Consider the following 27,286-nt stretch of genomic DNA (forward strand, 5'->3'; position numbering starts at 1 on the left):
GAGCAGATTCTACAGGAGGGGACGTGAGTGATAAATCATCCGCTTCTATTGGGGGAGTGTGATGGCTTACAGATTGTACATGTCTACAGGGAGGCGAACAGAGTTGCGGATTGGGTCACTATCACGCCCTCGCCCTCGCCTCGCCCCTGCCAGATATTGTCCGGTTCTGGGGCTTCACGCAAGCGTCCTTCAACCCTCTCCGGTTTTGTTTTCCACCCAAAACGCGTCTGCAGGATTTGGAGACGCCCGCCTCATATGCCCAGGCTCTGGAATGAGTTTTTCCGATGTGGGACTATTGGGCCTCACACCAAAAAAATGTCACGCCCCCGCCTCTGCGAGGCACGTGAGGCACCTAGTGCCCACGTGGGGGCCACATGAGGGAGGAACATGGGGCTCCCCTGCCAGATATTGTCCGGTTCTGGGGCTTCACGCAAGCGTCCTTCATCCCTCTCCGGTTTTGTTTTCCACCCAAAACGCGTCTGCAGGATTTGGAGACACCCGCCTCATATGCCCAAGCTCTGGAACGAGTCTTTCCGATGTGGGACTATTGGGCCTCACACCCTTCCCACCATCGGACAAGAGCCGTCCTTGGCTCTGACACCAAATGTCACGCCCCCGCCTCTGCGAGGCACGTGAGGCACCTAGTGCCCACGTGGGGGCCACATGAGGGAGGAACATGGGGCTCCCCTGCCAGATATTGTCCGGTTCTGGGGCTTCACGCAAGCGTCCTTCATCCCTCCCCGGTTTTGTTTTCCACCCAAAGCGCGTCTGCAGGATTTGGAGACACCCGCCTCATATGCCCAGGCTCTGGAACGAGTCTTTCCGATGTGGGACTATTGGGCCTCACAGTCACCTTCTTTACTGCTCACCACTTCGGAGAGATTCTTTGGACCCGTCATGTATCTGTTTCTCCACCTCTAGGGTGTATCCTTTTTTTAGACTCTCATTGCAGTACTCATGAGAGATTAGTGTAAGCAGCCGATGTATCAAAAAAAAAAAAGAAAAAGAAAAGAACATGAAATATCATGATGCAAAGAGACATTAATAGTAACACCCACCTTTAGAGACTTGTTCCACAACAAAATTTATCTTATACTTAGGATCCTTCGTTGAGCCAAAAATAAGGTAGACCACTGCCTTCGCTCGATGCTTCTTCAACGAGTATGCCAATTCCAAATTTTGTTTCTTCATTTTTTTGTTATGGTCTTGTCTAGCATTAATCTTTCTACAGAAGGGCAAATCATATATATTAGTCAATTTGCAACAACGAAGATCATAAAAAATCTAGTGTGAAAGGCTGACTTGCTCTGGTTTAAGAAGTCTTTGGCACGCTGGACATGAGGGAAGCCATGAAAGCTACACCTTAGGAGGTCGCAAGCAGGACATTAATTTGATTGGACGATCCTTACCTTCTTGGCCACAAATTTCACAGGCAGGTGGGTTGGGTTGGATTGGCTTCCTGAATTGAGAAAACACCCCTGAGGCACTTGAGAGTTACCTGAGTTCAGGTTGGTTGCTGCATTTCAAGTATTGATCGTTTCAAGCAGCACTTGTTAATTCTTAACGTCAACTTGAGTGTTTTTTTTTTTAAGTTTTTTTTTCAGAGGTGGTTCCTTCAACCCTATAAATTAAGGTGGTTGTGATGTTTGTGTTGGCAATTTTTCTAAAGCCACAGAGAACGCGTTTCAGCTGCTGGCTTTGGGTTGAAGGGACTTCTTTTGTAGGAAATGTGTGGTGATACCAAATTCTTAAGAATTAATGAACATCCATATATACTGAAATTTCTATCTTTTTTTATAGGATTATTAATTGTATCCATTGAAAGTATCCTCCGATTTAATTGTAAACCATGAGGAGACTCCATAGCTTCCAAGTTCAGACTTCTCTACCTCAACCAACCAACCAATAATTACGTCGCCCAAGTCTTTGTTTAGTCTTCTACTTGTGCACTTGACTAAAAAAGGCATCGGTTTCCAGTTGGACTCAAAAATTAGCGATCATAAGAAAGCTCGGGCATGCAACCTCTATGACCGAATTAATCCCAAATATGTGTTTGCTTTTGAGTTTCAGAAAACTTAGTAATATGCCACAGAAACATGAGAGACCTTGATATCCGGAATAAGTCAAATTAATGACCCCGTAAAAGTTCACGGACCTTGATAGCTGCATTCAAATGCCTTCAAATTACGCGATCTCCCAGTTTGCAAAGAGCCGAAGCATCAAAGGAGCCATCATGGGTGATACAAGAAGCATCCATGGCTTTTTAGTTCTTGCTTTCCTGATTCTCCTCACCGCTAAATTTTCTCATTCAGCAGACACTCTATTTCCAGGCCAATCAATTAAAGATGGAGGGAAACTAGTTTCTGCCAGCCAGACCTTCGAACTAGGATTCTTCAGCCCAGGCAGCTCAAGAAATCGCTATGTTGGGATATGGTATTACAAGCTCTCAACGAAGACTGTGGTGTGGGTTGCCAACCGGGAATCGCCGGTGTTCGACGCCTCTGGATACCTCACAATCGACGGGGAAGGCAACTTGATCATTTTGGATGGGATCGGGAGATCGATCACAATAGCATCCAACTCCGGAAGAACCAACCTCACAGTTGCTGCACTGACGGACGCAGGCAATCTTGTCCTAAAGGAATGGAGTGGCGGACGAGAAGGACGAGTCTTGTGGCAGAGCTTCGACCATCCTACCGACACGCTGATTCCCGGCATGAAAATGGGACTGGTCGGAAAGGAGAACCGGATTCTCACGTCGTGGAGAAGCTCAGAAGACCCAGCCGAAGGTGATTTCTCCGTCGGGATCGATCCCAACGGGACGCGGCAGTTCATCATCTGGAGAAGACGTGATGTCTACTGGAAAAGTGGGGTGTGGAATGGGATGAACTTCAGCTCAATCCCTGAAATGACCAGAGATTACTACATCGGTTTCAGCTACTCGCCAAACTGGAATGGCAGCTCCTTCTCTTATTCTCTGAATGACAGTTCTAAACCAGTAAGAACTGTCATGGATGTTTCAGGGAAGATCAGGCAGCTAGCTTGGGTGGAGACATCACAAGAGTGGGTACAATTCTGGGCTGGACCTACGAATTATTCCTGTGAGATCCCCACCAGCTGCGGGGTTAATGGTCTCTGCAACAATTATACCTCCCCGGCATGCAGTTGTCCATATGGGTTTGAGCCTACTTCTCACGTTGCCTGGAATTCTGGGGACTGGTCTGGAGGATGTGTGAGACGAGAGAAGCTGGAATGTGGAAATGGAAATGGATTCACAGAGATGAAGAGGATAAAATTGCCGATTTTCTTCTCAGATACTGGAGTTTTGAGCATGGACATCGACGACTGCAAGGCAAAGTGTTTACTGAACTGCACTTGTACAGCTTATGCTTCAGCGCATGGGAATGGAACTGGTTGTCTGCTGTGGTTTGGAGACCTTCTGGGTCTCCAAGATCACTATGATGGTGCTCAAGACCTCTATGTTCGTTTGGCGGCTTCAGAGCTCAACCATGCTGCAGGTCAGATTCTCTGATTGGTAATTCTGTGCACATTTCATATGATTGCTTCTTCTGTTTGTATTTTTTTTTTTTTGGTTTAATCAGATCTCTTTTCTTTTTTGCTTTTTTTTTCTTTCTTTATTAATTTTTGATCTAAAGTACCCATCAAATTCTGTTTGTAATTTCTAAAACTTGCCTGTCCCTCCCAAATTACTGTAATTCAGATAATGGAAGCAAGAGAGAGCTTTGGATAATAGTAGTACCGACAGTCGCAGCGGTGATGCTCTTATTGGGTGTTTTCTTATGTTACTTGCGTAGGAGAAGGCTCTATTTGAAAGGTAATTAATCTATGATTGTATGATTGTGTACATAGTTATGATCGCTCATGTATCCAATTACTAAAGTAATAATTTCTTTGCTCTGTTCCAATCAGCAGCCAAGAACGCATCAAGCCACGAACTTCAACTACTGGAGACAGGTACTAATGGAGCAGTGGCTTATAAAGCCAGCGAAGCACTAAAGGATGGAGGAGGCCAGAAAGCTCCTGACTGTACATTGTTCAGTTTTCCTACCATAGCAGCTGCAACAAATAATTTCTCTGCTTCTAATAAACTTGGAGAGGGTGGCTTTGGGCCTGTCTACAAGGTACTATTCTTACCTCTTAATTTTCAATGCTTTGCAATGGAAACATGAGGTATACCTTGTGATTTGTTTTTAGGTGGATGACTGATGTTGATCTACTGTGCCTGAATCACATTTAGCTTTCCAAATTGATACTTATTTTATCTAAAGAGGTCAAAAAGGAAACAAAACAGTGCAGGAAGTTTCGCATGCATAAATTAAATCTTCATGAACCAGACCTTATTAGAACCGTAGAGGAATTACAACAGTTTTTCTGCATTAAAATAATGAAACCAAAGAGGATCTAGAATCTTACTCTTATAATTATTTTATTTGTTTATTTTTAAGAGATTTAAGCTGAGCGGGTTGAAGAAACTATTGTTATTTCCCAATTGGATAGAAGATAATTTTCCATTTTCTATAAAGTACTTAACTCGATCAATGATGGATACAAGTTGCCAGGGCCTAAAATATAACCCTTTTTTTTTCTGAAACTCTGTTGTGATATTGTTAATGCGGAAAATGTGGGCATCTTTCTCAGAACTAAATAAAAAGTCTTATCCTCTAGCTTATTAGAATCCCTTCATCCAAACCATACTAGTGAGTTGTAAAGTTTGCTACACTAGAAGTAGTCATGAGCCCAACAGTCTGTTTTGCTTGATAAGTTTGACTTGATTAAAACATCAAAAAAATTGGGTTTGCCATCAAACATCATCATGCTTCTCTGTCTGAAAGTCTAAAAAAGCATGCAATTGTATCGTACAGAAGTGAGAATAAAATCAAAGGAAGTAATGGGGCAATTTATGAACTTTATCAGGGCATGCTGGAGGGACATGAACTAGCAGTGAAAAGGCTTTCGAGAAGCTCAGGACAAGGACTGGTGGAATTCAAAAATGAGATTGCTCTTATTGCCAATCTCCAGCACAGAAATCTTGTTAGACTTCTTGGCTACTGCATTGAAGGAGAAGAGAAGTTACTGATCTACGAATACATGCCAAACAAGAGCTTGGACTCCTACATCTTTGGTTAGTCAAAATGGATCTGTCCTACTTTGATGTTGGCTTTTCTTCTTTGCATGCAGATGAAAAAGTATTGCACGTCGATCATTTTTTTCTCATGTACATGGTACTTGCAGATCCAACCAAGAAAGCAGAATTAGACTGGACTAAGCGTTTCCACATCATTGAAGGGATCGCCCAGGGGCTTCTTTATCTTCACAAGTACTCTAGAGTTAGAGTTATTCATAGAGATCTGAAAGCCAGCAACATACTTTTGGATAGTGAAATGAACCCCAAGATATCAGACTTTGGCATGGCTAGGATTTTTGGAAGGAATGAATCCCAAGCCAACACTAAAAGGGTGGTGGGCACATAGTAAGTAATTGCTTCTTCCATAATTATACTCATGCATAAAACATGATGCTCGGATTGTTTACTTAAAGGAATCGATGAATTATTGAATTCAGCGGTTACATGTCTCCTGAGTATGCAATGGAGGGCCTTTTCTCAGAGAAATCCGATGTTTTCAGCTTCGGTGTTCTACTATTAGAGATTCTTAGTGGCAGGAAGATCACCAGTTTTCGTTGTCAAGACAAATCTCCGAACCTTCTTGGATATGTGAGAAATTAAAACTTTAATTATCATTGTTCTTTTTTTTTTTTTCTGTTTCATGAGCACTCTTTTGATTTCATGGGATTTTGACAAACTGGTCACAGGCCTGGGAATTATGGATCGAAAAGAACATCTTGGAGTTAATGGACCCACTGTTGCATGATGCTTGTCATTCAGAAGAGTTCTCGAGATACATTCAAGTGGCTCTTCTGTGTGTGCAAGGCATTGCTGCAGATAGACCAACCATGTCAGATGTTGTATGCATGCTGAGTAATGAATCGATATCCCTCCAAGCTCCTAAACGACCAATTTTCTCCGTTGGAAGAACACCAGATGCAGCTTATATGCCTGCAGACAGGAGGGAAGAATGTACTGTAAACAGTTTATCTGTTACTGCGTTGGCAGGTCGATAGAAAGTCATTTGATCTTTAGACATAGGTGTTCATTTATTTTACTTGGATGTAACAAAAATGGATTCATTACATTGTATGCCGATGTAACATGAGGTTCAACAGCACCTGCATTCCTTGCTAGGTGGAATTTGACAGAACCAAAATGAAAGATAAGTATATGGCATAAGAATTTACATGGAAAAACTACCACGGCTTCAAGTTGAAGTTAATACAGCTAAAGCTCCAGACTTCTAAAGGAAACAGGAACAGAAGTAGTTAGGAGAGATCAGACCAAGCATTTCGGTCCAAGTAATTTCCATACCACTGGATAAGAATTAAAAAAAAAAAAAAGAAGAGTAATCGGCACCAGAGAGTTGAAGAACAGATGGACCTGCTTGATCTCGGGCCCTTTTTTTTGTTTGTTTGTTGATGATAAGGGAGGCCCAAAAAAAGGCCACCCAGATTTTATTGAGAATCTTAGGCCAAATTTTGGCCACCCCAGGCATGTCTTTGAGACTGCATAGAAGAGACCATGCGTCCCAAATCTGAGTTCCTTTGATGGCAACAAACTGAGGAGGATTTGTTGAGGAATATCCTCTAATTTCTCTCCTTCCAACAGCACCATAAGAACAGCAGCTAGCTGCACCTTTTTAGAGAAATGCCCGGTTCTCGGGTCAGCGATCCGGTGGACAAGATTTTTCAGGAGTGGGCACAACTCAAATGGAGCAGAAACAATTCCAAATTTGAGAGGTGAAAGCACAGGAGCTAACGAGGTGATCTACAGTTTCAGAATGACCAAAAAGGAAGCAATCTCCAACAAATTTGCCCAGTTTTCTTTGCAGAAGGTCTCAGAGTATTAAATTTGTGCATGAGGGCAAGCCCGAGGAAAACTGTTGACCTTTGACAGTGTGTTATTTTTACAAAGAGTGGTGGCCAGCTTCCATTTAACACCCCTGGTGTTTAGAAACTGGTATAAGGAGCTCCAGGAGAACTTATCAGAGCCTTCCAATTTTCAAAACAAATTATCCAAGCCTAAGTCTGGATGCAATTCAGCAAGAAGAGCATGCAGTTTACTCTGTTCTTCTAGAGCTTCAGAGGATAGATTTGATGAACATTCAAAGGCCTAGGTTTGACGCCTAGTGTCGCGCCCCGCTTGTACGGGCACGTGAGGCCCACGTGGGGGCCATATGAGGGAGGAGCATGGGGCTCTCCTGCCTGATATTATCCTGTTTCAGGGCCCGCACGCGCCGCTCAAACCCCTCTTCGATTTTGTTTTCGACCCAAAACGCGTCTGCAGGATCTGGAGACACTCGCTTCATATGTCCAAGCTCTGTGACGAGTCTAGCCGATGTGGGATCTTTAATTCACCCACCCTTGGACTAGAGCCGTCCTCAGCTCTGATATCAAATGTCACACCTCTGTCTGCGCAGGACGTGTGAGGCACCCAGTGCCCATATGGGGGCCACATGAGGAGAGAATACGGGGCTTTCTGCCAGATATTGTCCGATTTCGGAGCTCGCACGCTTGCACACGCGCCGCTCAGACCCCTTAGTGGTTTTGTTTTCCATCCAAAATGCGTCTGTAGGATTTGGAGACACCCACCCCACATGTCCAAGCTCTGAAACGAGTCTAGCCGATATGGAATCTTTCACCTGGAGTTAAAAGAAGTATGCTACAAATCTAGATTTATTCTTACAAGAGGAATATAAAGTGGGAAAAATATTTTTGCCATGGGAAATCTATTGATCACGAGCGATTGATGTTCATTCTATAAGAAATGTGTGTGGATATTTTGAGTCGTTGACCATGAATTGTCTTATATTCTAGTTTGCCAAAGTGTCACCTTCTTTTGTTTTACTCATAGGAAAATGGAGCAGGTAAGCTAGGGTCAATTAGATGAGATTGGACACGGTAGCCGGCATGTTTGAAGAAGTCTTAAGTTGGGGAACAACATGGGATGCATGCTTTCACAAAGGAACACGTGGGGAAGACTCACTACTATTTTTATTTATTTTATATTTTTTTAATTTGTTTATTTTGATTTGAAGGCATGCTGAAGTTTCTATGACTGAAGGTGGATATATATTTATGGCTTGCTATTTACCTTCTCTCTGACCTAACACTCGTTGGTGGTTGTCTTCTTCTCAGGGTTATCCCAAGCAGGGTTATAAACTTTTTCTATTGCTACGTAGAAAAGGTCTAGTGCAGCAATCATCCCTTGTAGTAATACCCTTTTCTTTTCATGAGTCATTGAAGCTGGGAGAAGGAAACCATTCTGGCTTCTAATCGGCGAAGCGGCGGATGGGTGAATGCCCGGAGATTCCACATGGCAAGAAGTTTCATGCATTAGATTCATGAAAACTCTGTTGAACATGCAGTCACGGTGAACTATAACAATGGAGTCTATACATGCACATTGTGGCAAAAGAAAGACATTCTTCTACAAGATTTGCCTGCTTAACTATTTGGTCAGTAATGGAAGGTCGCCTAAACATGTCTGATGATATTGTTTAATACATTGACTTGGTAGGCCCAAAAATGTGTTGAATTCTGCCATCAAGTGCATGGAAATGAGTTTTATCGACAAACCATCTACTGCAAGAAATATTGCAAGTGCTAGATTCTCTGGTGCTAATGCAACTTTGTATCGAGTCATATCGCAACAAAACATGCGGTTCTTAATCTTGAATTGGCGGCTCGAGACCAGTACAAATTAGAGGATAGCATGTCATTGGACCACATTCAAGATCTGCCAAAAATTAACAAAGATGGAGAAGATAATGGTCGTAAATTTTATTCTTCAGATGGCTCTTATCTGCATTCTTCCCATGCCAGAGAAAACACCATTGCAGCAAGCATCTATCTCAATCCAAATGTGTCCGCTGTTGCTGAAACTTTGATTGCACCATGTCTGCAATAATATAACAAGAAGCTGGTGGACTTATGTCATGCTCACACATTATCTGCACTGTAATTTGGAAATAGTTAGATCATTTGCAGAGCCTGTCTGCTTGCTTTCCATCGATGAAATGGAATCTGAGTGACATCTCCCAAAGAAGGCAACCTGTTTTGGAACTGGAACATTTGTGTCACTGGTAAGCATCGACACTACCAAAGACATGGATGGCCTGTCTGCTGGGAATTCTTGCACGCATAAGAGCCCCACTTGAATGATTTTGAGCACTTCTGAGCAAGACCATGAGTCACCTAATGATGGATCGATCAACTCTAGGATTCTGTTTTCCTTCCACAGTGTCCATGCCTGATTCAATCAAAATACTCCTATAAAATTTTGCATAAAAATTCATAAATGGAACTTAGATAAGCTGATTGTGGCACCTGCTTCTCAAAAAGAAAGTAAAAAAGAAGAGAGAGAAAAAGCAGGCCAGGGAGGGATTCCTTTTGTGCTCTTGTTTTCCTTAGGTGAGGATGTGTGTCAAATAATTCAATTACAGAAAGCAAAGATCACTGCACATAAAGAGGACTAACTTGAATATATACTTACATATCCCAAGAGGTTCAGACCTTTCTCGTCGACAAAATGGTTGTTCCTCTTGCCACTCACAACTTCTAAAAGCAAAACACCAAAGCTGAAGACATCGGATTTCTCGGAAATCTGCCCTTCCATGGCATACTCAGGGGACATGTAGCCACTGCATTTCATTGTTCAGAGCATATGGTTTAAGCACCTAGAAATTGAACCTAGAATTCATAAAAGTAAACCTAACCATATTGATAAAAAATTGTATTCTTGGCATTTGTATTACTGCTTTGTCATCAAAAGTTTAGAAAAGCTACAGTGGCATCTTATAGGAACTGTGTGAACAACTTGCACTATTTGTTGCCAGCCAACCTGTTTCAGCTGGTTAGCACAACTCTCCAGGAGGCCCCGAGTTTGACCGAGAATGGCAGCATTCCCCTTATCCACCATTATTCTTTGAAAAAGGAAAGGAAGATAAAAAAAAGACATGATTTGTTTTGCAATATGGAATTGAAACCAAGTATCGGCATATTCATATGAAATCTTCTCTTGCATTTTATGTGGAATGTAAGATATACATTTCTCGCAAACTTATATAAACTAGAAAGCACTTCTTTTCTAGAGTTGAAAAACAAATGTGTGCATGAAAACTTACGAGCATGATTTCCTCAAAAAAGAGAACATATGAGCATGATATGCACATGCTCTTAAGAATACCAAACAAACTGGAAGTTTTATTGATCTAATAACTTACATTGTTCCAACAACTGTACCCGTCCTTTCTAAACTTTGATCTCTACCAAAAATCCGTGCCATGCCAAAGTCAGATATTCTGGGATTAAATTGTTCATCCAGTAGAATATTGCTCGCTTTCAGATCTCGGTGAATAATCCTCAATCTAGAATCTCTGTGAAGGTATAGCAGCCCCCGAGCAATCCCTTCAACAATGTTGTAGCGGCTTTTCCAGTCCAATAGACCTCTCTTGGTTGCATCTGACCAAAAAAATCATAGGAACATATTATCGTTACATTAATGGACTTATATAAGCTAGCTTATATAAACTAAGAATGTTGTTGCAAAATTTGGAACAATATAAGAGGCTTCCAGATGATAAAGAGAAACATTTTTTTTTAACAAAAACAAAAGAGTATAAATCCTTACAGATGAGAATGTTATTCTCAATGAAGGAAACTACCATTTGCCAGAGTAATTTAGACTGGCTAAACAGTTTAAAACATGTTACACCTTCTCTATCCCTATCTGTTGGGCCAGGAGAAAAATGAAATAGAAAAGAACATAATAAGGTAATTAATAAAACAAGCTTGTGCATGAATATAGACAGATCCAAAGCAAGCTTGCCTCAAACAAATAGCTTGAATTTCCATTGAATTTGCACATTTCAGTAAGCCTATGTCGACCATTATGTATATGTTTTACATTGTGTATGATATTTTTCAGAGTAACGGGAAATGTTTGTGATGAGCAATCTAACCAAAGAGAAAGGCATCCAAGCTCTTGTTGGGCATGAACTCATAGATCAAAAGCTTCTCTTCTCCATGAATGCAGCAACCCAGAAGCCTAACTAGGTTCCTGTGTTGGAGCTTGGATATCAGTTCCACCTCATTCTTGAATTCCTTTAAGCCCTGCCCAGAGCTCTTGGATAGTCTCTTCACTGCTATTGCTTGACCACCGGGAAGCTTTCCCTGGTAACAGCATCATAGGCTTTTGAAACTGATCAAGTTCAATTCAAATTGGTTTAAAGAAATAAAAAGTACCTTGTAAACTGGACCAAATCCTCCCTCTCCGAGCTTACTTTCCTGGCTAAAGTTGCTCGTTGCTGTTATTACCCTGTTAAAATCAAATAATGGCGAGTCTAGGCCACTTCCATCCTCCATGACAATTGCAAGCTCACTCGCATATGGCGAAAGATTTCTTGTTTCCAACGCAGGCGAAACAGTGTCATTGTGTTCTTGTTTTCTCCTCGCTGCTGACAAAATTCAAAAATAATTCTTTTATAACAACATCTTGCACTAAGATAATACTAGGAACATCTAAAATCTACAAATTTCAGTCTTCGAGTAATTCGATTAATATACTACCCTTTATACAATAAAAAAGCAGAATTCCATCTTTAGACCTTTCTCATATAACCAGTTTGCAAGAACTCCAGGCTCGAGATCGTAGCCATCGAATCAAATCTATAGATTGCGGTTAATTTTCAAGAAAAGCAAATATTGACACCGATTCTTAGAAGATCACAGGTTACTGAATATTCTCCCACTAAAGGTCTTGTGCACGTTATCTAAACTTATTTTACCGCATTTTATATACCGTGCTGAAACCAGATGGCGAACATGAAAAACAAACAATCAAAAATGAAGGAGAGGCCTAAATAAATTTCTACAGCAAAACTAAATTGTCCATATGAAGGGGTCAATCTATAGAATGAAAATGGCATGCTGTATTTTGTTCACCTTCACAGAGTATAGATGCTTATCAATCCACCAAAAAATAAAAACAAAAAGAAAAGAAGTGTTCGATTCAATCTCTTTTTTCTAGTTACTGTCAGTACAAAAGGAAAAACAGAACATCAAGGACTGCATCTGTACCCAAAATCAATTCTATTGAATGCTAAGCATAGAGGCTTCAAGATAGATACTGCAAGAGAGAGATTGTTTGGTTTACCTATTTGTTTCCTGATATGCTTCACCAACAGATATGTACAGAGAGACATGATGTTTCCAAAGAGAGTCTGAAGTTGCTATGATAGCAAGCTTTGTTTTCTGGTTAATGGTGCACCATACTGCATGAAATGGCCACTCAATCCTCACCCATATGATCCTAAATGCAATATAATCCCTAACAATCTTGATTCGATTCAGAATGTTGCTATCAAACAATGCGTGTACATTAGACTTGAAAAGCGGAAGGCTAGAGAGAAAGTCACACGAAAGAACCATTGACTTTCGAGTGGTCAAGATAGTACTTCTTTTAAATATGTTCCTACAAATATGGACCCAAAAGGAGATTCAAATGTCAGGAATCTGAAGTTCGATAATATCGGTCTGTCATTATCTGTCATTGTTGGGTTGGTAATTTGTGGACAATAATAAAGCTTGAGAGCTTAATTAAAATATACTCTTGACAGTTATTATGATTTAATATGATACTGACAGGAAAGATGTGCGGTAGAAAAACTGGATGCTTCTATCTAGCTTCCTTGCAGCTAAGGATTGAAAAATTACTGGTCCTGCAAATATCATATGGTGGCAAATATCATAAAAATAGTTATCCATAAATGTGCGGTAGAACCAAACTGTACTTTTAAAAATATATGATATTTAAGAAATATCGTAAAAGACGTGTCTTCGGGGCAGGATTCATGTTTCAGGATTCGTTTAGTTCATGAAAGAAAAAGAAAAAAAATATGGTCAACAAAAAAATAAAGAAATTTTTTTGTTTGGTTAAAATTTTAAAATAAGAGAGATGAAAGAATAGTATTTTCATAAAAATAACATTCTCATATTTTATGAGAACATGAAAACTTTTTTTTTTTCCACAGGTTAGAAATTACAATTTTTTTTTTAAATTACTTTTAAGCCATCAAAATCTATAGTTTTTCTTTTTATTAAAAATATAATAAATATTTTACATAATTAAAAAAATAAATGCTCAACCAAATATAAGCCACTCTAACATATACCATTTTTTATAGTCAATCAAACATACCATAACTATTTTCTCATGCATCATATTTTTCAGAACCAACCTCTCAGGGAAAAAAAAATCGGTGAGAATTCTACCAAATACAAGGTTTCGACGCCCATCTTTTTTCTGTTCCAAGGATTGGAGGGGGAGGAGGAGAAGAGACCGGGGAGGGAACATAGAGAAATGAAAGGATGCAAGCTATGCGAGAGGGTGGCTTTGATGTAATGCGAGTCGGACCATGCAAGGCTGTGCTGGGAGGTGGCCATGAAGGCGGCGGTGGAGAGAGGAGGAAGGAGAAGAAGGTGGTGGCGGATATGGAGAAGATGAGGAGGAAGAAGAAGAGGGAATAGAGGAGGAAGAGGAATTAGAGGAGGAGGAGGAGGAGGAGCATGGAGAAAACCAGGTGGCGCCGTGGTCGTTAAAAATCGAATGTACTTAAACGAAAATAAGCACAAAAAGGACTTTTGAATAGCCAAAAGTGCTTTTGGCCCTCCAAAAGCTCCCCCAAACAGGGCCTAAGAAATCCATCTTTTCTTTTAATCTGTATATATTTCTTGCTAATATATGTATATTTCTGCTCAATTTCGTTCTTATATGATTGCTTAAATACAGGAGGTTAATTGCATTTTTTCCCCTTTTCCTTAATTTGTATTTTAATTTAAATATTTTTATTGTGGTGAAGTAAAAAGGTAAAACAGGTGACGTACTGGAAGCTGCGGATACTTGATATTTCTTTCTTGATTAGTCTTTGAGAACATAATTTAAATTACAACTGTCTGTATCTTATTCTTCCATATTTTCCTACTTTTATCATTTCAAGAGATCAAAAATTGTGTTTATTTTGTACCTTTCTAGATTTTTCTCTTTTTCATATGCATGTCTCCGACAACCTTATGGGAAAATGTTTTTTTATGATATCAAAATTTAATTCCGCTTTTCATGATCTAAACTTGATCATCTTGGGTCGGATTTTCGGTCAAAGTTGCCGGCTCAGGTCATGCACTGCCACCCTAATCCCAAAGGGCCAGATCTTTAACCTACATCCTTGTTAGTTAAAATTGGTCTTAGATGGATTTGTTGTAATACCTAATTTAAAAACAGGTTACTAAAGTTGGCTCATTTATAACATGAATCCATTTACACCAAACCCAGTCCCACTTATCTCGGGTCAAGCTCATGCCGAGTTGGTGGACGGGGTCATAGATTGACGCCCATTTTTATCCAAGTTGTGAATGCATACTCTTGCATAACTTTGCAATCCCCATGCGTATTTAGTGCTGTACTTTCCAATTTTGATTGTTGTACTCTCTCTCCAAAGCATCATCCAGCAAAAGAGCCCACACCTTGGTGAGAGATGGAGGGGCTTTTAGGCCAAGCATATGTTCCGTAAAGTTAATAGAACTGCAGATTGGATGGCTGCTTATGTAGCCAGTCACTCCAGTAGTATCTTATGGGCTGGTGATGGGGAGTTATCCCTGGCACTCCGAGCTATTTTGTTTTTTAATTTTATTAGATGCATCTGTACTCGTCAGCTATGATCCATCACACCCGCACCGCTTTAAACAGCCACCGGAGACTCGTTATGTTACAATAACTAGTATTTAAATAATTATACCAACCACTGGCACCGAAACCCCAGCGGACGCAATTGTGATAATATCATTTCCACGACCAAATGGGTCAAATTTGCCATCTCTAGTGTGCTTAAAAGCGTGTAATATATCACGATTTGGTTGGTAAGATGCATGTCTGATGCTATATCTTGCATGATGCAGTCTCTTTCGGAGCAACGTCCATGGGTTCAATATGAGCCGAGGTCATCCTTACACAGCTCTTTGATGGAACCTTTTGGTAATTAGCGTACACGAGTTGGAGATACCGAACATTACTAGACTTGAATTTGAGATGGTAAAACGGTAGATGAGCCCATTGCATGTCTATGTGAGACGGATTGTGCTAACGTGCAGTTCTAGGGATATCAGCGAGTGCCTTCAACAGAAGCCACATGATCTTATTAACTGGTTTAATCAGGACCTCAAGTCCATCTGCCATGGGGCATGCAAACCGCACCGGCATTCACAGGCTCAACGTGCTTATGAAGGTTCGAAAATGAACCTATCTATGGTGGAGTTAAACTCTCTCCTAATATAAAACAAGACTTTTGATGCATTACTTGATTAGTTTAACTGCTTGATTATTGTAAGCAGTTCTTGGTTCGCACTTACTTTTTCATTGTTATTTTAGAATGCGTAGATGTCATTATATTAGCATTTGTGTGAGATGAGAGAGCAGACTCTGAGCAGCAGTCATGGTGGCCAGATGGGAGTCCAGCAAACAATGGAACAACTAGAACAGCATAAATTACTCCAAAGGGAAGCAATGAAAAACCTGGAACTGCTTTAGCGAAAGAAAAAAAAAAACTTGAACTGCCAGAATCCAAGAAACTCAGGATAAAATATGCTCAACAATCACTCAGTTTATGAGAGGGCGTTGAGAACTAAAGAGGGAGCAGTCAGAATACCATTATTACAAAGAGAATCCCCAGTACAAAAAGCTTCAACCAGCTTCCTACTGCCACGGCGGTTGATCATTTTTACCTTCTGAGAAAAATGATATCCAACATCTAGCATTAGCTTTAATATCAAAAAGAAAATAGGTGCTTGGTACAAATAATATATACTCAAGTTCAATAATAAGAATAACAATAATAATAAAAGATTCCTCACACTTCATGGCTGCAATACAGATAAAGAACCAAATCATATAGGTTAACATGAAGTAATAAGCAAGTGATAGAGTATCATACGAACAGAGAGCTTTAGAAAATGTTTGTACCAGAGCTCCTTCATTGGTCGGCGGGTGAGGAAGAGGGGCTTCTTCTGGGAATAAGATTGGAAGGGGGAAAGTGGGTACACCATGAGACGAAGGGCAAGAGATCTACATTCCGTTCTTTTTTCTTCAAGACCCTCATGGGCGAGCATATTATATCATGTCGTCAATATGATCAAGGGCAGCCTCGGTCGTTAAATAACAAGAACTAAAGTGGTCAAGCAGGACAATAAAAGAGAACACTCATATGGAGAAAGATGAATGTTTGCATCCTCCTCTGCATAAAATTTCAGATCAACGGGTCGAAGGGAATCAAAGGTCCAAAAGTGAAGGTCAAAGGGAATATTGAAAATCCCAAGTAGGAGATATTTTGATTTACCAGGAAACTTCATTGAACACGAGAAAATAAGCAAACCTTCCGCAACCGCAGGCACAAAATTAAACACATGCATGTTGATACCGGGCAGGCAGTTATGCTTCATATGATGAATTATCAGAAACAAAAAGATCTACAAGAATAAGGAATGATTTGCATGATATCTATGATTCGGTTACAAGATACACCAAGCTTGCCGCCTCTTTTTTTTAATGGAATTGAGATGTAGAAACCAGAGCTTGAAATGGATGGTCACAAATGGCATGCTTGCCACCTCTGTTAGGTTTTATGGAACTGAAACAAAGGAATCAGAACTAAAAATGGATGGATCTTGGTAAGGACCCTAAAGCACAAAAGAAATCTGAAGTAATCAATTTTCTGAAGTTGGGAATTCTTACACATGCCATAGAGATTATAGGATACAATCTTTGGTAAATGAATCAATACCCTCTCAAATAATTAGAACACACATCCATTTTAGGCATGCAAGGACTCACTTTCATATTTATTCTCAGCTTTTGGTCTGTCAACTTTATCAACTTTGGTCACTATAATGCTCAAAATTGGAGACAAACTGAAAGATGGATATAGTGTCAGAGATTAAGTCGTGTAAGGATGGATTTTCACAGTTATTTTCCTGTCTTTATTCTCTAAGGGTATGTTTTGCTGTCCAGGAAACCTTGGAAAAGGAAAAGATTTTTGAAGGAAAAAGAAAAGCCTAGCTAAATTTGGAAAACCCTAATTTTCCCATAATCCAAATGGCTGGAAAACAGTTATTTCTCTGTCTCCATTCTCTAAGGGTATGTTTTGTTGTCCAGGAAACTTTGGAAAAGGAAAAGATTTTCTAAGGAAAAAGAGAAATCTAGCTCAATTTGGAAAACGGTTTTCTATATTGTTTTAATTTTTCCATAATCCAAATGGCTGGAAACTCGAATTTCCAAAACTTCATTTTTCCAATACGTTGTCCAAGAAACCAAATATATCCTAAAGTAATGAGCCTATATCACGAAAACTACATTTTTTTGGGAAGAAAAAAGGGGGAGAGGCGGGAATCTTACATCTACAATAAAAGAAAGGTCTTCACAAACATCTAAAAATGCTTTAGATTCATCACGGAGATCAATATAATTAAATTGACTTTTTTCAATAAATAACCTCTATGTCGGATCACAGTACTCATACAGAGCATGCCACTCTCTACAACTGCTGGGTGACCAATGAACTGGATATCTTGTCAGAATTCATGCAAAGACGGGGATGGTACTGGGAGTGGTTAATCATTAAGTTTCAGGTTTTATTTTATCTAACCCTTTTCAACTTTGAATGGTATTTCTCAATTGCTGTCATCACTTAAGTTTGGTGCCTCCATAAAAGAGATTTATTCCAGTCCATTTTCAGAAGAGATAGACAGTGGCTCTGTCGCCCAAATGGACGAATGTTATGTTACCGCTAAAATTAATTTAAAGACTAAGAACACAAGCTTCTTGGAAGAAACAATGTTTTACAAGTTTGTGACGAAACCTCATCCACTCCAGGTCTTTGAATTCCTTAGGGTTTCATATCTGATTTCAAGTTGTTCTGGTTTTGAGAAGATGAAAACTGAAGTATCCAGAAGTAATAATTGTCCAGTCCCAAATGTGACCTCAAGCCCCACTTTGACTCATAATTTAAACAGAAGGTGGATTAAAATGTGCTAGAACCCATACAGGGAAGACAGAGATCTCATTCAGCAGGTTGAAATTGCATTTTGATGACTAAAATAACTTAACCAAAAAATTGATGTAGATATTCCAGTTGAAATTCTCAAACATTTTCTGCTTCTGGTCCTCTAATGTTAAGGCTGAAACAGCAAACATCTTAAACAATGACAGTAAGATAACATGACAGCCAAAGCAACCTGACAGTGGGCATTTTGATTTCTAGAGCAAAGAAAAAAGTCGAAGGGGGCAGGCATGCAATGACATCAGAAGGAATTTATAGTAAGCAATCCTAGGATGTTGCTGGTGCAGCTAACAAGCCAAAATAAGCCCGACAGTACCCTAGTTTCTGTTCACCAGTGCTGTGCATGCTACAACGCCATAAACAGTACTGGGGTCAGTTTGCGTCCTTTACTCAGTATTTCACATAGTCTCCATTCTTGTTTAGCTCTTCTATTTGCTGTTAAATAGTAGGACAGCTGGTGAGTTACCAATTAGGGGTTTTAGCAGTTGTTTTGGTCATGTTTATTTCATTTTAGAAGACTCCTACTGGAAGAAGAAAGTTGGCTGGTCGAAATTATTAAGATAGATATGTATGCAGCTGGAAAGAGGTGGTGTACTTGATTGTTTTTTTCTTTTTGAGAAGAAGTGGCTGCAGGCCTTCTTTCCCCATCCTCTTTCTATTCTTCTTCTTGATTCCGCTTATCTACTCTCTATTCTCCACAAATCTCTGCAGTTTTTCCTCTCCCCTCACCCCAAACACTGTTTTCTACCTACTGAATCTCTAATTCCAATTGGAGGTCACATCAGTCTAGTATCGCAAAGATTTATAAAAATTCCAGGATTTTCGTTCTTCTTCCACTTTATTCCTTTTCTTTCAACTTTTGGCCAGATTCCTTCGGCCCGAGGCTTGTTCTTTGCCTCTACAGTGTCATCACATTCCCATGGTGCAGGCATCCTAATGTTTTCAGATCTGATATGAAAATACAGACTGTAAAAGTATCGAAGATCGACCTTTGGAGGACTGGTCTACATCAGTTGCTCTAGTAGTTGATTGAAGGCAGGTTCAGAAATATATTTCAAATCCCAAATAGCTTAGGTGATTGTGATTGCATAACTTTACAAGTGCACAGACAAGGCAGAAGTAGATTGTCTTACTAGTATAGGATGTTTGTTATAGATGCCACATTACCGAACACATATTCTCATCAGGAGGGTAGGTCTCATTTAAGGTTCACATGCTCCCTTTGAATTGGGTAATTGAACCAAAGAGTTTCTTTTGACTTTTTTACACCACGCCCAACGCCCCTAAATCGGAGGAGCCTCTGTGAAGCTGGTCATAGAATTTCAGCAGCTTCTTTCCCCATGTGGAAAGCCGGGAGGCCACCCCATGCATCCAAAAGGTGGGCACTCCAATACTTAACAGATCGAAAGAAAAAGAGATATTTAAAGTTGTCACTAAGATCACGAAGGTTGAGATTAAAGAAGCAAGTCAAAGAGAGTGAATCAATTCTTAATGAGTCCGACGATGCTTCAGTGGTAATTCAAAGATATATAATCTCCTTCCCTCTATTCTTGGAACGAGGAATTTGCCAAACTAGTCAAACGTTTGGTAGGGTTCTTCCTTTAGACAATGTTTGAAAAACCATGGTACAGGGGAGTAGTGGTCATGCCCTGGCACAATATACACCACAGTATACAGCCAAATCTGCTCATGGTTCATGAAGTTTTGGAATATTATGATATGGGACACCCGCAATACACTTAGGTATGGGAGTATTATACCGTGGTATGAATATGATTTCTTTTTCAAACCTTGCTTCAGGACAAGTGAAAAGAGAGGTTGGGCTGTGATCATGAATCTCCTCAGAAGCTTGGAAAAAGTCCTAGATGTAGGATAGAGGGGGTGCCTTTGGGTTTCTTTACTCTTGTTCATTATCAAATATTGTTTCTTGAATGCACAAGTTATTTGAGAAAAAGGACAAAGGAAGACTTACTAAGTATATTTTTCAGAAATGAGATGAATTCCTTTTCTCTAAAAACATAGCTGGATATGATTGATAAGAAGGTTATTTCTTATAGAAGAGCTCGGGACTTCAAGGTGAAACGTAGCCATCTTGCCACAGGTACAGTTTAGTTTTTGTAAAGTAGAGATGCAGCAACCGAAAGCATTTAAGTTAATCATCCACAACTTTGAACTCCTTGCATCTAAATATTAATAAATTCAAAATCTCTTCAGCGTATGTCTTCAAGGATTTGAACAAAGTGCGGATAAATCTCCAAATATGTTTCTTAGTTTTTTCTGACCCTTGAACTTATGAAAGTTGAGCAGAAGAAATTGAGCTCCACACTATAAAGTTTTAAACCGAAAAAAAAGAATCAATTCTTTGTCAATGGGTGGTAAAGCAGTCCTTGTGAACTTAATTCTATTAAGTCTTTTGACGTGCTTTATGCTTATTTTACCTGCATCTGAATATTTTATCCAAAGGCCTGCTATTATGAGGAAAAATATTTCAGCAAAGAATTGATTCTAGAATACAGGATACCATTTAACAAAATCGAAAAGGGTGCATAAGCAAAAAAAAAAAAAAAAAAAAGATTATTTGGGTAAATTGGCCCTTAAAATTACAAACAAAGGCATTACTGTAAATGGAGTTGATAATTATGATGGCAACTACTGCATATGCGTATATTTGATATTTAATTCTTTAATGTTTTCAATTATTGTTTGGAAGAAACAGTTTCACTGGAATTATGGCATCATAATTTGGGACTTCGCTACGCAAGAGCAATAGTTATTTCCTTAATTTAATTTCTCTAATTCATGGGCTTAATACAGACCAACAATGGTGGACATAGGACAATGGGTGTGTGGGAAAGAAGTTAACTCTTTAGGATTATCTCCACAAGCTCTTACATGTTTTGGCAGTCTTTGTTTCCATTTCTCATGGCCAGATGGTTTATGTACTTTGATCATCTAAGGCTGGTGTTTTCCCTTCTTAAGAATGGGGTTTCTGTTGGCTAATTTGTTTTCGGTTTTTACTTTCGTAATTGCTAAGCATCACATGAATGAAAACCCCAATTTAAAAGCTTATTGCTGTGGTGGGGCCTGCCCTACCACAAATAGTATGAAGTCATCTGTCAAGATCAAGCAGATTACAGCTGACTAAGCTCTTGCTTCTTCTATTTCTTGTTTTCCAAAGGAAATAATACTAATTGGAAGTCCACCTGTCATTGCTCAGAAAAGATAGGAAGCCAATTATAAGGGTAATCTTATGCCAAAATGAAATGGGAGAGACAGCCAAGATAAATATCGACGACAAATAATTAGTTCAATAACTAAAAACTCTCAACATGAACTTCGGATGTCCTAAATGATCATACTAAGCAGGAGAAATTAGTAGCTAGCAATGTAATTGGAACTACTGAAAATTATACAAGAAAACTTAAAAAGTGTAGCACAATTTATCAATGCAGTGAAATAGCAAAGCTGTTGCATAAAGTAATTTACATAAAAGCTCAAGATTTTTTACCTGGAATTATAAGGACCATGCCACAGGATGCATACTCTTCAAGCATCTAGCAAAGGGAAAAAATAGAGAGAGAGAGATGCTTGAGAATCCAGAAAAATGATTTCCATGAATTAATTGAGAATAATCGAATGCAATTCCAATAATATGGTGATAACTTTTAAAAATGATGGCAGAGCACTTAAATTATCACTAGTCCCGTAATGCATATATTCACCTAATGATGCCATAGATATCAAGAAGGTCTAAGCACTTCAGCATCACATCTAGGAACCGATACTTGCTAATCAATTCTGTAAAGGACTATCTTTGGTGCGATCACTCAATTTTTTATATCTTTCATCACAAGTTATATCCATGCCAGCTGATGTTTCCACCTTATAGATCTTTGCACATAGACTCAAGCACCTCTCCCTAACAAAGCCTGCTTAAAATTTTAGCTTTTTGATTCTCCAAAGCTTTGACCTATAGCCCTCAAAAACTTCTCCAGAATACTGATCCCTTGCTCTATGAATCTTAGGTTTATGCACATCCATTTCAAATTCTCATAACCTCCTGTAATTTTCTTAAAAAATATATATCGAGCCTTGTATCTAGTTTCTTAGTTATTTCCTTGAGTTAACGAGAATGCATCGATAACATAACACACTAAAAGCACCTCTCCACGCAATCCATACAAGATTTAATTCTATTAGATGTATTATAATTTATCATTCTGTTTAATAAAACTAGCAAATCTATATTACATCTTGTGCAACAATTTAATTGGAGCCTAACCCTTATTTGCATTTCTAAGAAATTTTTTGCGAAGAATTGATTTTAGAAAGAAAAAGATAAAACAATAAATAAACAGAAACATTAGTAAACAAGACTAGGCAATCATGTATAGTGCCTAGACATGAGTTAATCAAGCACAATAATCTCACAACAAGAGATGTATATAACATATGGTTGCAATGTAATGAATAATTTCCACTTCATATTTCAACTCTTCCGATGTAATGGACAACTTCCACTTCAAGTTTCAACTCTGTAAATGTAAGAAGATTATAAATACAACTTCAAGAGACCATCAAATAACCTTTTATGATACTCACAGTCTAGAAAAAGAAAATCATGAACAAAAAGTTCAAAGTGCCCCCAATTTGTCACATAATCCATGTCAAGCATATAAATCATTCTGCAAATAGTGAACCAAAAAACCTCAGTCCCCTCCACCGCACCATTTTTTCAGTTTGCTTGGGTATGTTCCAATATTAAGATATATGGCAAGAGGTTAATTCAAAAATCAAACTGCAACAAAGACATTAAGATTTTGTAAGAAGCAATATTTTCAGTAATCCCTCAGTAGTAATAGAGTGTTAAATCAGCAACTCATGCTAGAGGCATGATGACCTTTGGGACGTTGAGCATTTCACCTGGCACTAGAATGTCAAATCACCAACTCACCCTTTAAAACAAGATGACTCCTTAAACCTTGGGAATTCCATGACTGCCATTTTCAAAAATTTCATCTGTCCTCCAAACTAATGTATATAAAAAGCAATCAAAAAATGTTTCCCTTTTCTTAGTTCACACTATTTCAGGTTGTGTTTCATCCATTTTTTTGTTTCTGCAAAACAGAATAAATCAAAGAGTCCCCATACATAATTCCCACAATAAGGTATTTGTAAGCACTTGTCTCAACAAAATATTGTTCCAAAGCTTAAAGGCAGTGTTACTCAAACACATGATATGGGTGCAAACACCGCCAGTTCAATATGATAGCACCGGCAGCAAACCGTTCTAATAACAAAACAAGATTAGTGCAATTGTTGGACACTAGTTCTCACATGAACTATTATGTACTAACCATACCGGTCCGCATCGACAATTGATACTACACACATATCAAGAGCAATATATGCTTGTTCCTTTTATTCTTGTTGATACTAATAGTTTCAATCAATACCAATAGTAATGGTACCATACTATACCATACAATTCCGACTGAAAACTGGCATAGGACCTGGTGCCATATTTCAAACTTTGCTTCAAATGGCATGCTATTTCCATATTGAGTAGCAATACTTATTGCACACTTCTACGATATTCATCATCTAAAAATCACTTTGGATATTTCCTATATACACCCGCGATACTTCCCTAATACCTCTAGAAATGAGAAAGAGCTCTATTTTGTTTCATCTTTTGATGCATATCTAGCTTTTAAAAATGAACAGTTAATTTTGGAGTTTGTGATGTTGATATTATTGTATACAATATAGATTATGATCTACTGATTTGAATGATGAGTAAACACTAGAGTTTGTGGATGTTAATGCTAAAGTACGACTATATTATCTTGATAATCAACCATGCTTTATATATGTTTTGTTGCATATATGAAAAACATATATATCTTGTTGAAAATCATCACCATATCATACCTACTTTTCAAGATTTATCATGTTGATGTTCTGTTTCGTGTTGTACCCGTAAATCGTATCTGTATCCATACTTCATAGTTACATGAGTTTAAATTGCAACCAATAAGGTAAATCTCTCCACTCATGAGAGGGTAAAATTTTAAAAGTTAGATAGGTGAGGTATGAAAGCAATAGTTCTCAACCCCCCCCCATCTTGATAAAATTTCTAAAATTGGAAACAGTAAGGTATGAAAACAAAAAAGTGAAGTAAATAAACTCATCCCACCTACCTCCTGACCTAACTATATCTGTAGATTAAAAAAACCTCAAAACGAAAAATTTTAAATTTGATCCCAATGCCCCACACCACTTCATTTTGAAGAAAACCATAGTTAGAAACTACTAAGAAGATCCCAATTCCCCCACACAAGACTTATTTTTTAAAACAAAGTTACCTTTTATGCAAGGAAACAAATTATTCATAAAAATGAAAAACTGTTCTGCAGACTTAGTTTACCAATATTCTACCCAGCAAGTTATGAAAACAGTCATGTTGAACCGAATTCATGCTTCCAGCTAAGTCAAGATTCATTGCATCTAACATACATACACATAATGAATCCTAATGCCATGGTCCTTATGGTAAGCCTTAATAAGAATGACTTGTAAAAAGGATACATAAAGACGATCAATAATAGTTTGGATAAGTAATAAATTCTACTGTCCGTGAATTTATTAACGACTCACAAGTCAAAAAGAGTATCTCCATCAGACATTAAAACAAAATTACAACCAACCCCAAAATTCTAAAGCTAAAACTCCTCTTGAGAACCACAACTCCAAGACATCAGAATTCGTGTAAATATATGCAAATGACTTCGAACTTATCTTAAACCATTGACAGCCTCCAAATTTGACCTTTGAGGATTAAAAAAAACAAAAAAATGGAAATTTGAAAGATACAAATATGATCAATTCACTATTTTTACCTTCAGAGGCACCAGGGCGCTCATTCTCCTCCTCCGGCACTGGTTGCAGCTCCGAATCCTTCCCCACCGCCCCATCACCACCGTCCGCTGATGATCTCCTGGTCCGTGATCCCGCACCAGTCCCATCGTCGGGGTAACGTACCACGACCACAGGGCACACGCAATGGTGGACACAGTAGTCACTGACACTCCCGAGCCGGCTCTTGCTGCTCCTCCTCGAGGCACCGAAACCCCTGCTCCCCATGATGACGGCGCTGAGACCGAGCCTCTCCACCTCGAGGCAGAGCCTCTCCTTCATGTCGTGGTCCTTGACGATGTGGATCTTGAAGGGGATCTGAGCATCCACGAGGGGCTGCGCCAGGTCCTGAGCCTTGGTGGTCGTGAAGGCGTCGAGGTCGTTCTCCAGCTTCTGCTGCGACTCCTCGGAGTCGGGACCTTCGGCGGCGGCCGGCGCGGAGGGGGAGACCGAGAGGTCGATCGAGCCCCAGTCGGCGCCGTAGAGGACGCTGGTGGTGCGGACGTGCAGGAGGATCACGGCGTCGCCGGGACGGAGGTAGTTCTGCACCGCCCACCGTACGGCGTAGGCGCTCTCGTCGCTCAGGTCGACGGCTATCGCGATCCGACGGTGCGAGCCCGGGCTCGCTGCCGCGGCGGCCGAGAAGAAAAAGCGTGGGGAGGAAGGCTGGATCGCCTGCGCGGCTGCCGCCGCCGCTGCCGCGGCCTTGCGATCGGTCTCCGGTGACGTTTGCTTGGGATTCATATCGCGAATGAGATTAGGGTTTGGGGGGGTTTCTGGAGAATTTTTGTACTATTTTTACACTGAGAACGGGAGAGAGAGAGAGAGAGAGAGAGAGTTGAGATCTGATCGTGTCCAGTTCTTGAGGGCTACGAGTTCCAGTTTGTTCGTTTTCCGCCCGAGAAATATGGGGAAAAACGGGCTCGGTATTATAGGACTGGATTTTAGAAGAGAATATTAGATTTTTTTATAGAATATTTTATATTTGGAGATTGCATGTGAAATTATAAATCAATATATGTATGTATGTATGCAACTATGCATGTATGTATATGTATGTATATATAAACACTCATATATACAAGATATTTAATAAATGGGTACTGGATGTTTGAAAAATATGTATCAATCCTATCGTATGGACACTTGTGGGTAAATTTATCCAAGATTCTATAAATATATATCATTCTATAAACGAAACAGGCTATATTTTCTTACAAAATAAATAACTAAGTGGAATTTTTCTACCAAAATAGACTAGGTAAACAAAAGAGATATCATGACATACCTACTGCTATGGTTCTTTTATTCATTTCATCTTTACAATAGAATTTTACCCCAGTTATTTACTTTTTTCTAGATTTTTTTTTTAAATAAAGTAAAACAAAAGATAAAGGGAAGTTTTGCATGCCTTATATTGCTTTATGATTTCTATATTAAATAGGATACCGTCGAAACGAAGAGGTTTTTAACCCAATTCGTCATTATGGTCTTTTTTTTCTCCGTCACACCTTATTGCCTCATTATCTACAACTACTCTTGCCTGTCCTCCTCTTTTTATGATATCATTGCTAAAATATAAAAATCCAGCTACTAGAGCCAATTATCTTTATTATCGGAGTTGTCTTACATCATCGCCTTCATATCCATCACTTTAGTCGTCATCCATTTCTTTTCACTAGCAACACATCCTTGTCAAAGTACATTGAAATTCAACACTTGGGTCACCTTGCCTCCAATAAATGTTCCCTATCACTTATCTCATTAAAGAGAGAGGAGGTACTAATTTTTTCAATCTACTCAGCTCAGGGTTCTCATAGAAAATAATAAAAATATAATAAAAAAATATAAAAGTAAAGTCTAAACTTTTTTTTACTGATACTAATTGAATAACAAAACTAATTACATTGCTTCTGGTCGGCTACATCTTTTAGACAAAAAAAAATATTTTTTAAAAAAATAAAAAGTAATTAATAAAAAATTATGCTAAGAATTAAATTATTATAAATTTATATCTCGATTCTTGCATCAATTTTGGCTTCTATTGTCTTATCATTTTTATCTTCGAATTGAAATATATATCTAATGAAAAAAAATGATGAAAAATCAAAGTAACACGCATGCGCGTATAA

General features: G+C 39.0%; 3 protein-coding genes across 5 annotated transcripts; 1 reads left to right on the forward strand and 2 right to left on the reverse strand.

Moving 5' to 3' along the window:
* The first annotated feature begins 1,530 nt into the window (after positions 1–1,530).
* Positions 1,531–6,309, forward strand: LOC103709929 (G-type lectin S-receptor-like serine/threonine-protein kinase At4g27290). Its single transcript, XM_017843484.3, has 7 exons — positions 1,531–3,518; positions 3,722–3,835; positions 3,934–4,142; positions 4,936–5,143; positions 5,254–5,491; positions 5,584–5,734; positions 5,833–6,309. The coding sequence occupies exons 1-7, from the start codon at positions 2,174–2,176 to the stop codon at positions 6,139–6,141; spliced, it is 2,574 nt and encodes an 857-aa protein (XP_017698973.3). The 5' UTR covers positions 1,531–2,173; the 3' UTR covers positions 6,142–6,309.
* Positions 6,310–8,147: 1,838 nt separating this feature from the next.
* LOC103709880 (cysteine-rich receptor-like protein kinase 10) lies at positions 8,148–12,441 on the reverse strand. Of its 3 annotated transcripts, XM_026805736.2 has the most exons (7): positions 12,287–12,434; positions 11,377–11,588; positions 11,094–11,304; positions 10,356–10,593; positions 9,626–9,773; positions 9,185–9,382; positions 8,148–9,088 (listed from the first exon to the last, which is right to left on the reverse strand). In XM_026805736.2, exons 1-7 carry the CDS (start codon positions 12,333–12,335, stop codon positions 9,080–9,082), a joined length of 1,065 nt encoding a protein of 354 aa, XP_026661537.2. In that variant the 5' UTR covers positions 12,336–12,434; the 3' UTR covers positions 8,148–9,079. The 3 variants fall into 3 exon arrangements, with proteins under 3 accessions (XP_026661537.2, XP_017698977.2, XP_026661536.2); XM_017843488.3 differs by having other exon boundaries at positions 8,148–9,382; positions 11,377–11,585; positions 12,287–12,441; XM_026805735.2 differs by having other exon boundaries at positions 8,148–9,382; positions 12,287–12,433.
* Positions 12,442–15,684: 3,243 nt separating this feature from the next.
* On the reverse strand, positions 15,685–26,074 carry LOC103709881 (universal stress protein PHOS34-like). The gene is made up of 3 exons (XM_008795405.4): positions 25,139–26,074; positions 21,745–21,790; positions 15,685–15,909 (listed from the first exon to the last, which is right to left on the reverse strand). Exons 1-2 carry the CDS (start codon positions 25,896–25,898, stop codon positions 21,783–21,785), a joined length of 768 nt encoding a protein of 255 aa, XP_008793627.2. The 5' UTR covers positions 25,899–26,074; the 3' UTR covers positions 15,685–15,909; positions 21,745–21,782.
* Between the last annotated feature and the right edge of the window lie 1,212 nt (positions 26,075–27,286).

Source organism: Phoenix dactylifera, chromosome 12 (genome assembly GCF_009389715.1).
Source record: "Phoenix dactylifera cultivar Barhee BC4 chromosome 12, palm_55x_up_171113_PBpolish2nd_filt_p, whole genome shotgun sequence".
In the NCBI taxonomy this organism is placed as follows: domain Eukaryota; kingdom Viridiplantae; phylum Streptophyta; class Magnoliopsida; order Arecales; family Arecaceae; genus Phoenix; species Phoenix dactylifera.

What these genes read in the sequence shown, in the direction of transcription:
- LOC103709929 (XM_017843484.3), top strand. Translation starts at nt 2,174, where the DNA reads ATGCCTTCAAATTACGCGATCTCCCAGTTTGCAAAGAGCCGAAGCATC. An exon ending in GCTTTGGGCCTGTCTACAAG is followed by an intron (nt 4,143 to 4,935) that starts GTACTATTCTTA and finishes GAACTTTATCAG; the next exon opens with GGCATGCTGGAGGGACATGA. An exon ending in AAAAGGGTGGTGGGCACATA is followed by an intron (nt 5,492 to 5,583) that starts GTAAGTAATTGC and finishes TATTGAATTCAG; the next exon opens with CGGTTACATGTCTCCTGAGT.
- LOC103709880 (XM_026805735.2), bottom strand. Translation starts at nt 12,335, where the DNA reads ATGTCTCTCTGTACATATCTGTTGGTGAAGCATATCAGGAAACAAATA. An exon ending in GATTTGGTCCAGTTTACAAG is followed by an intron (nt 11,305 to 11,376) that starts GTACTTTTTATT and finishes TGCTGTTACCAG; the next exon opens with GGAAAGCTTCCCGGTGGTCA. An exon ending in CTTGGATGCCTTTCTCTTTG is followed by an intron (nt 10,594 to 11,093) that starts GTTAGATTGCTC and finishes TTTTTTGGTCAG; the next exon opens with ATGCAACCAAGAGAGGTCTA.
- LOC103709881 (XM_008795405.4), bottom strand. Translation starts at nt 25,898, where the DNA reads ATGAATCCCAAGCAAACGTCACCGGAGACCGATCGCAAGGCCGCGGCA.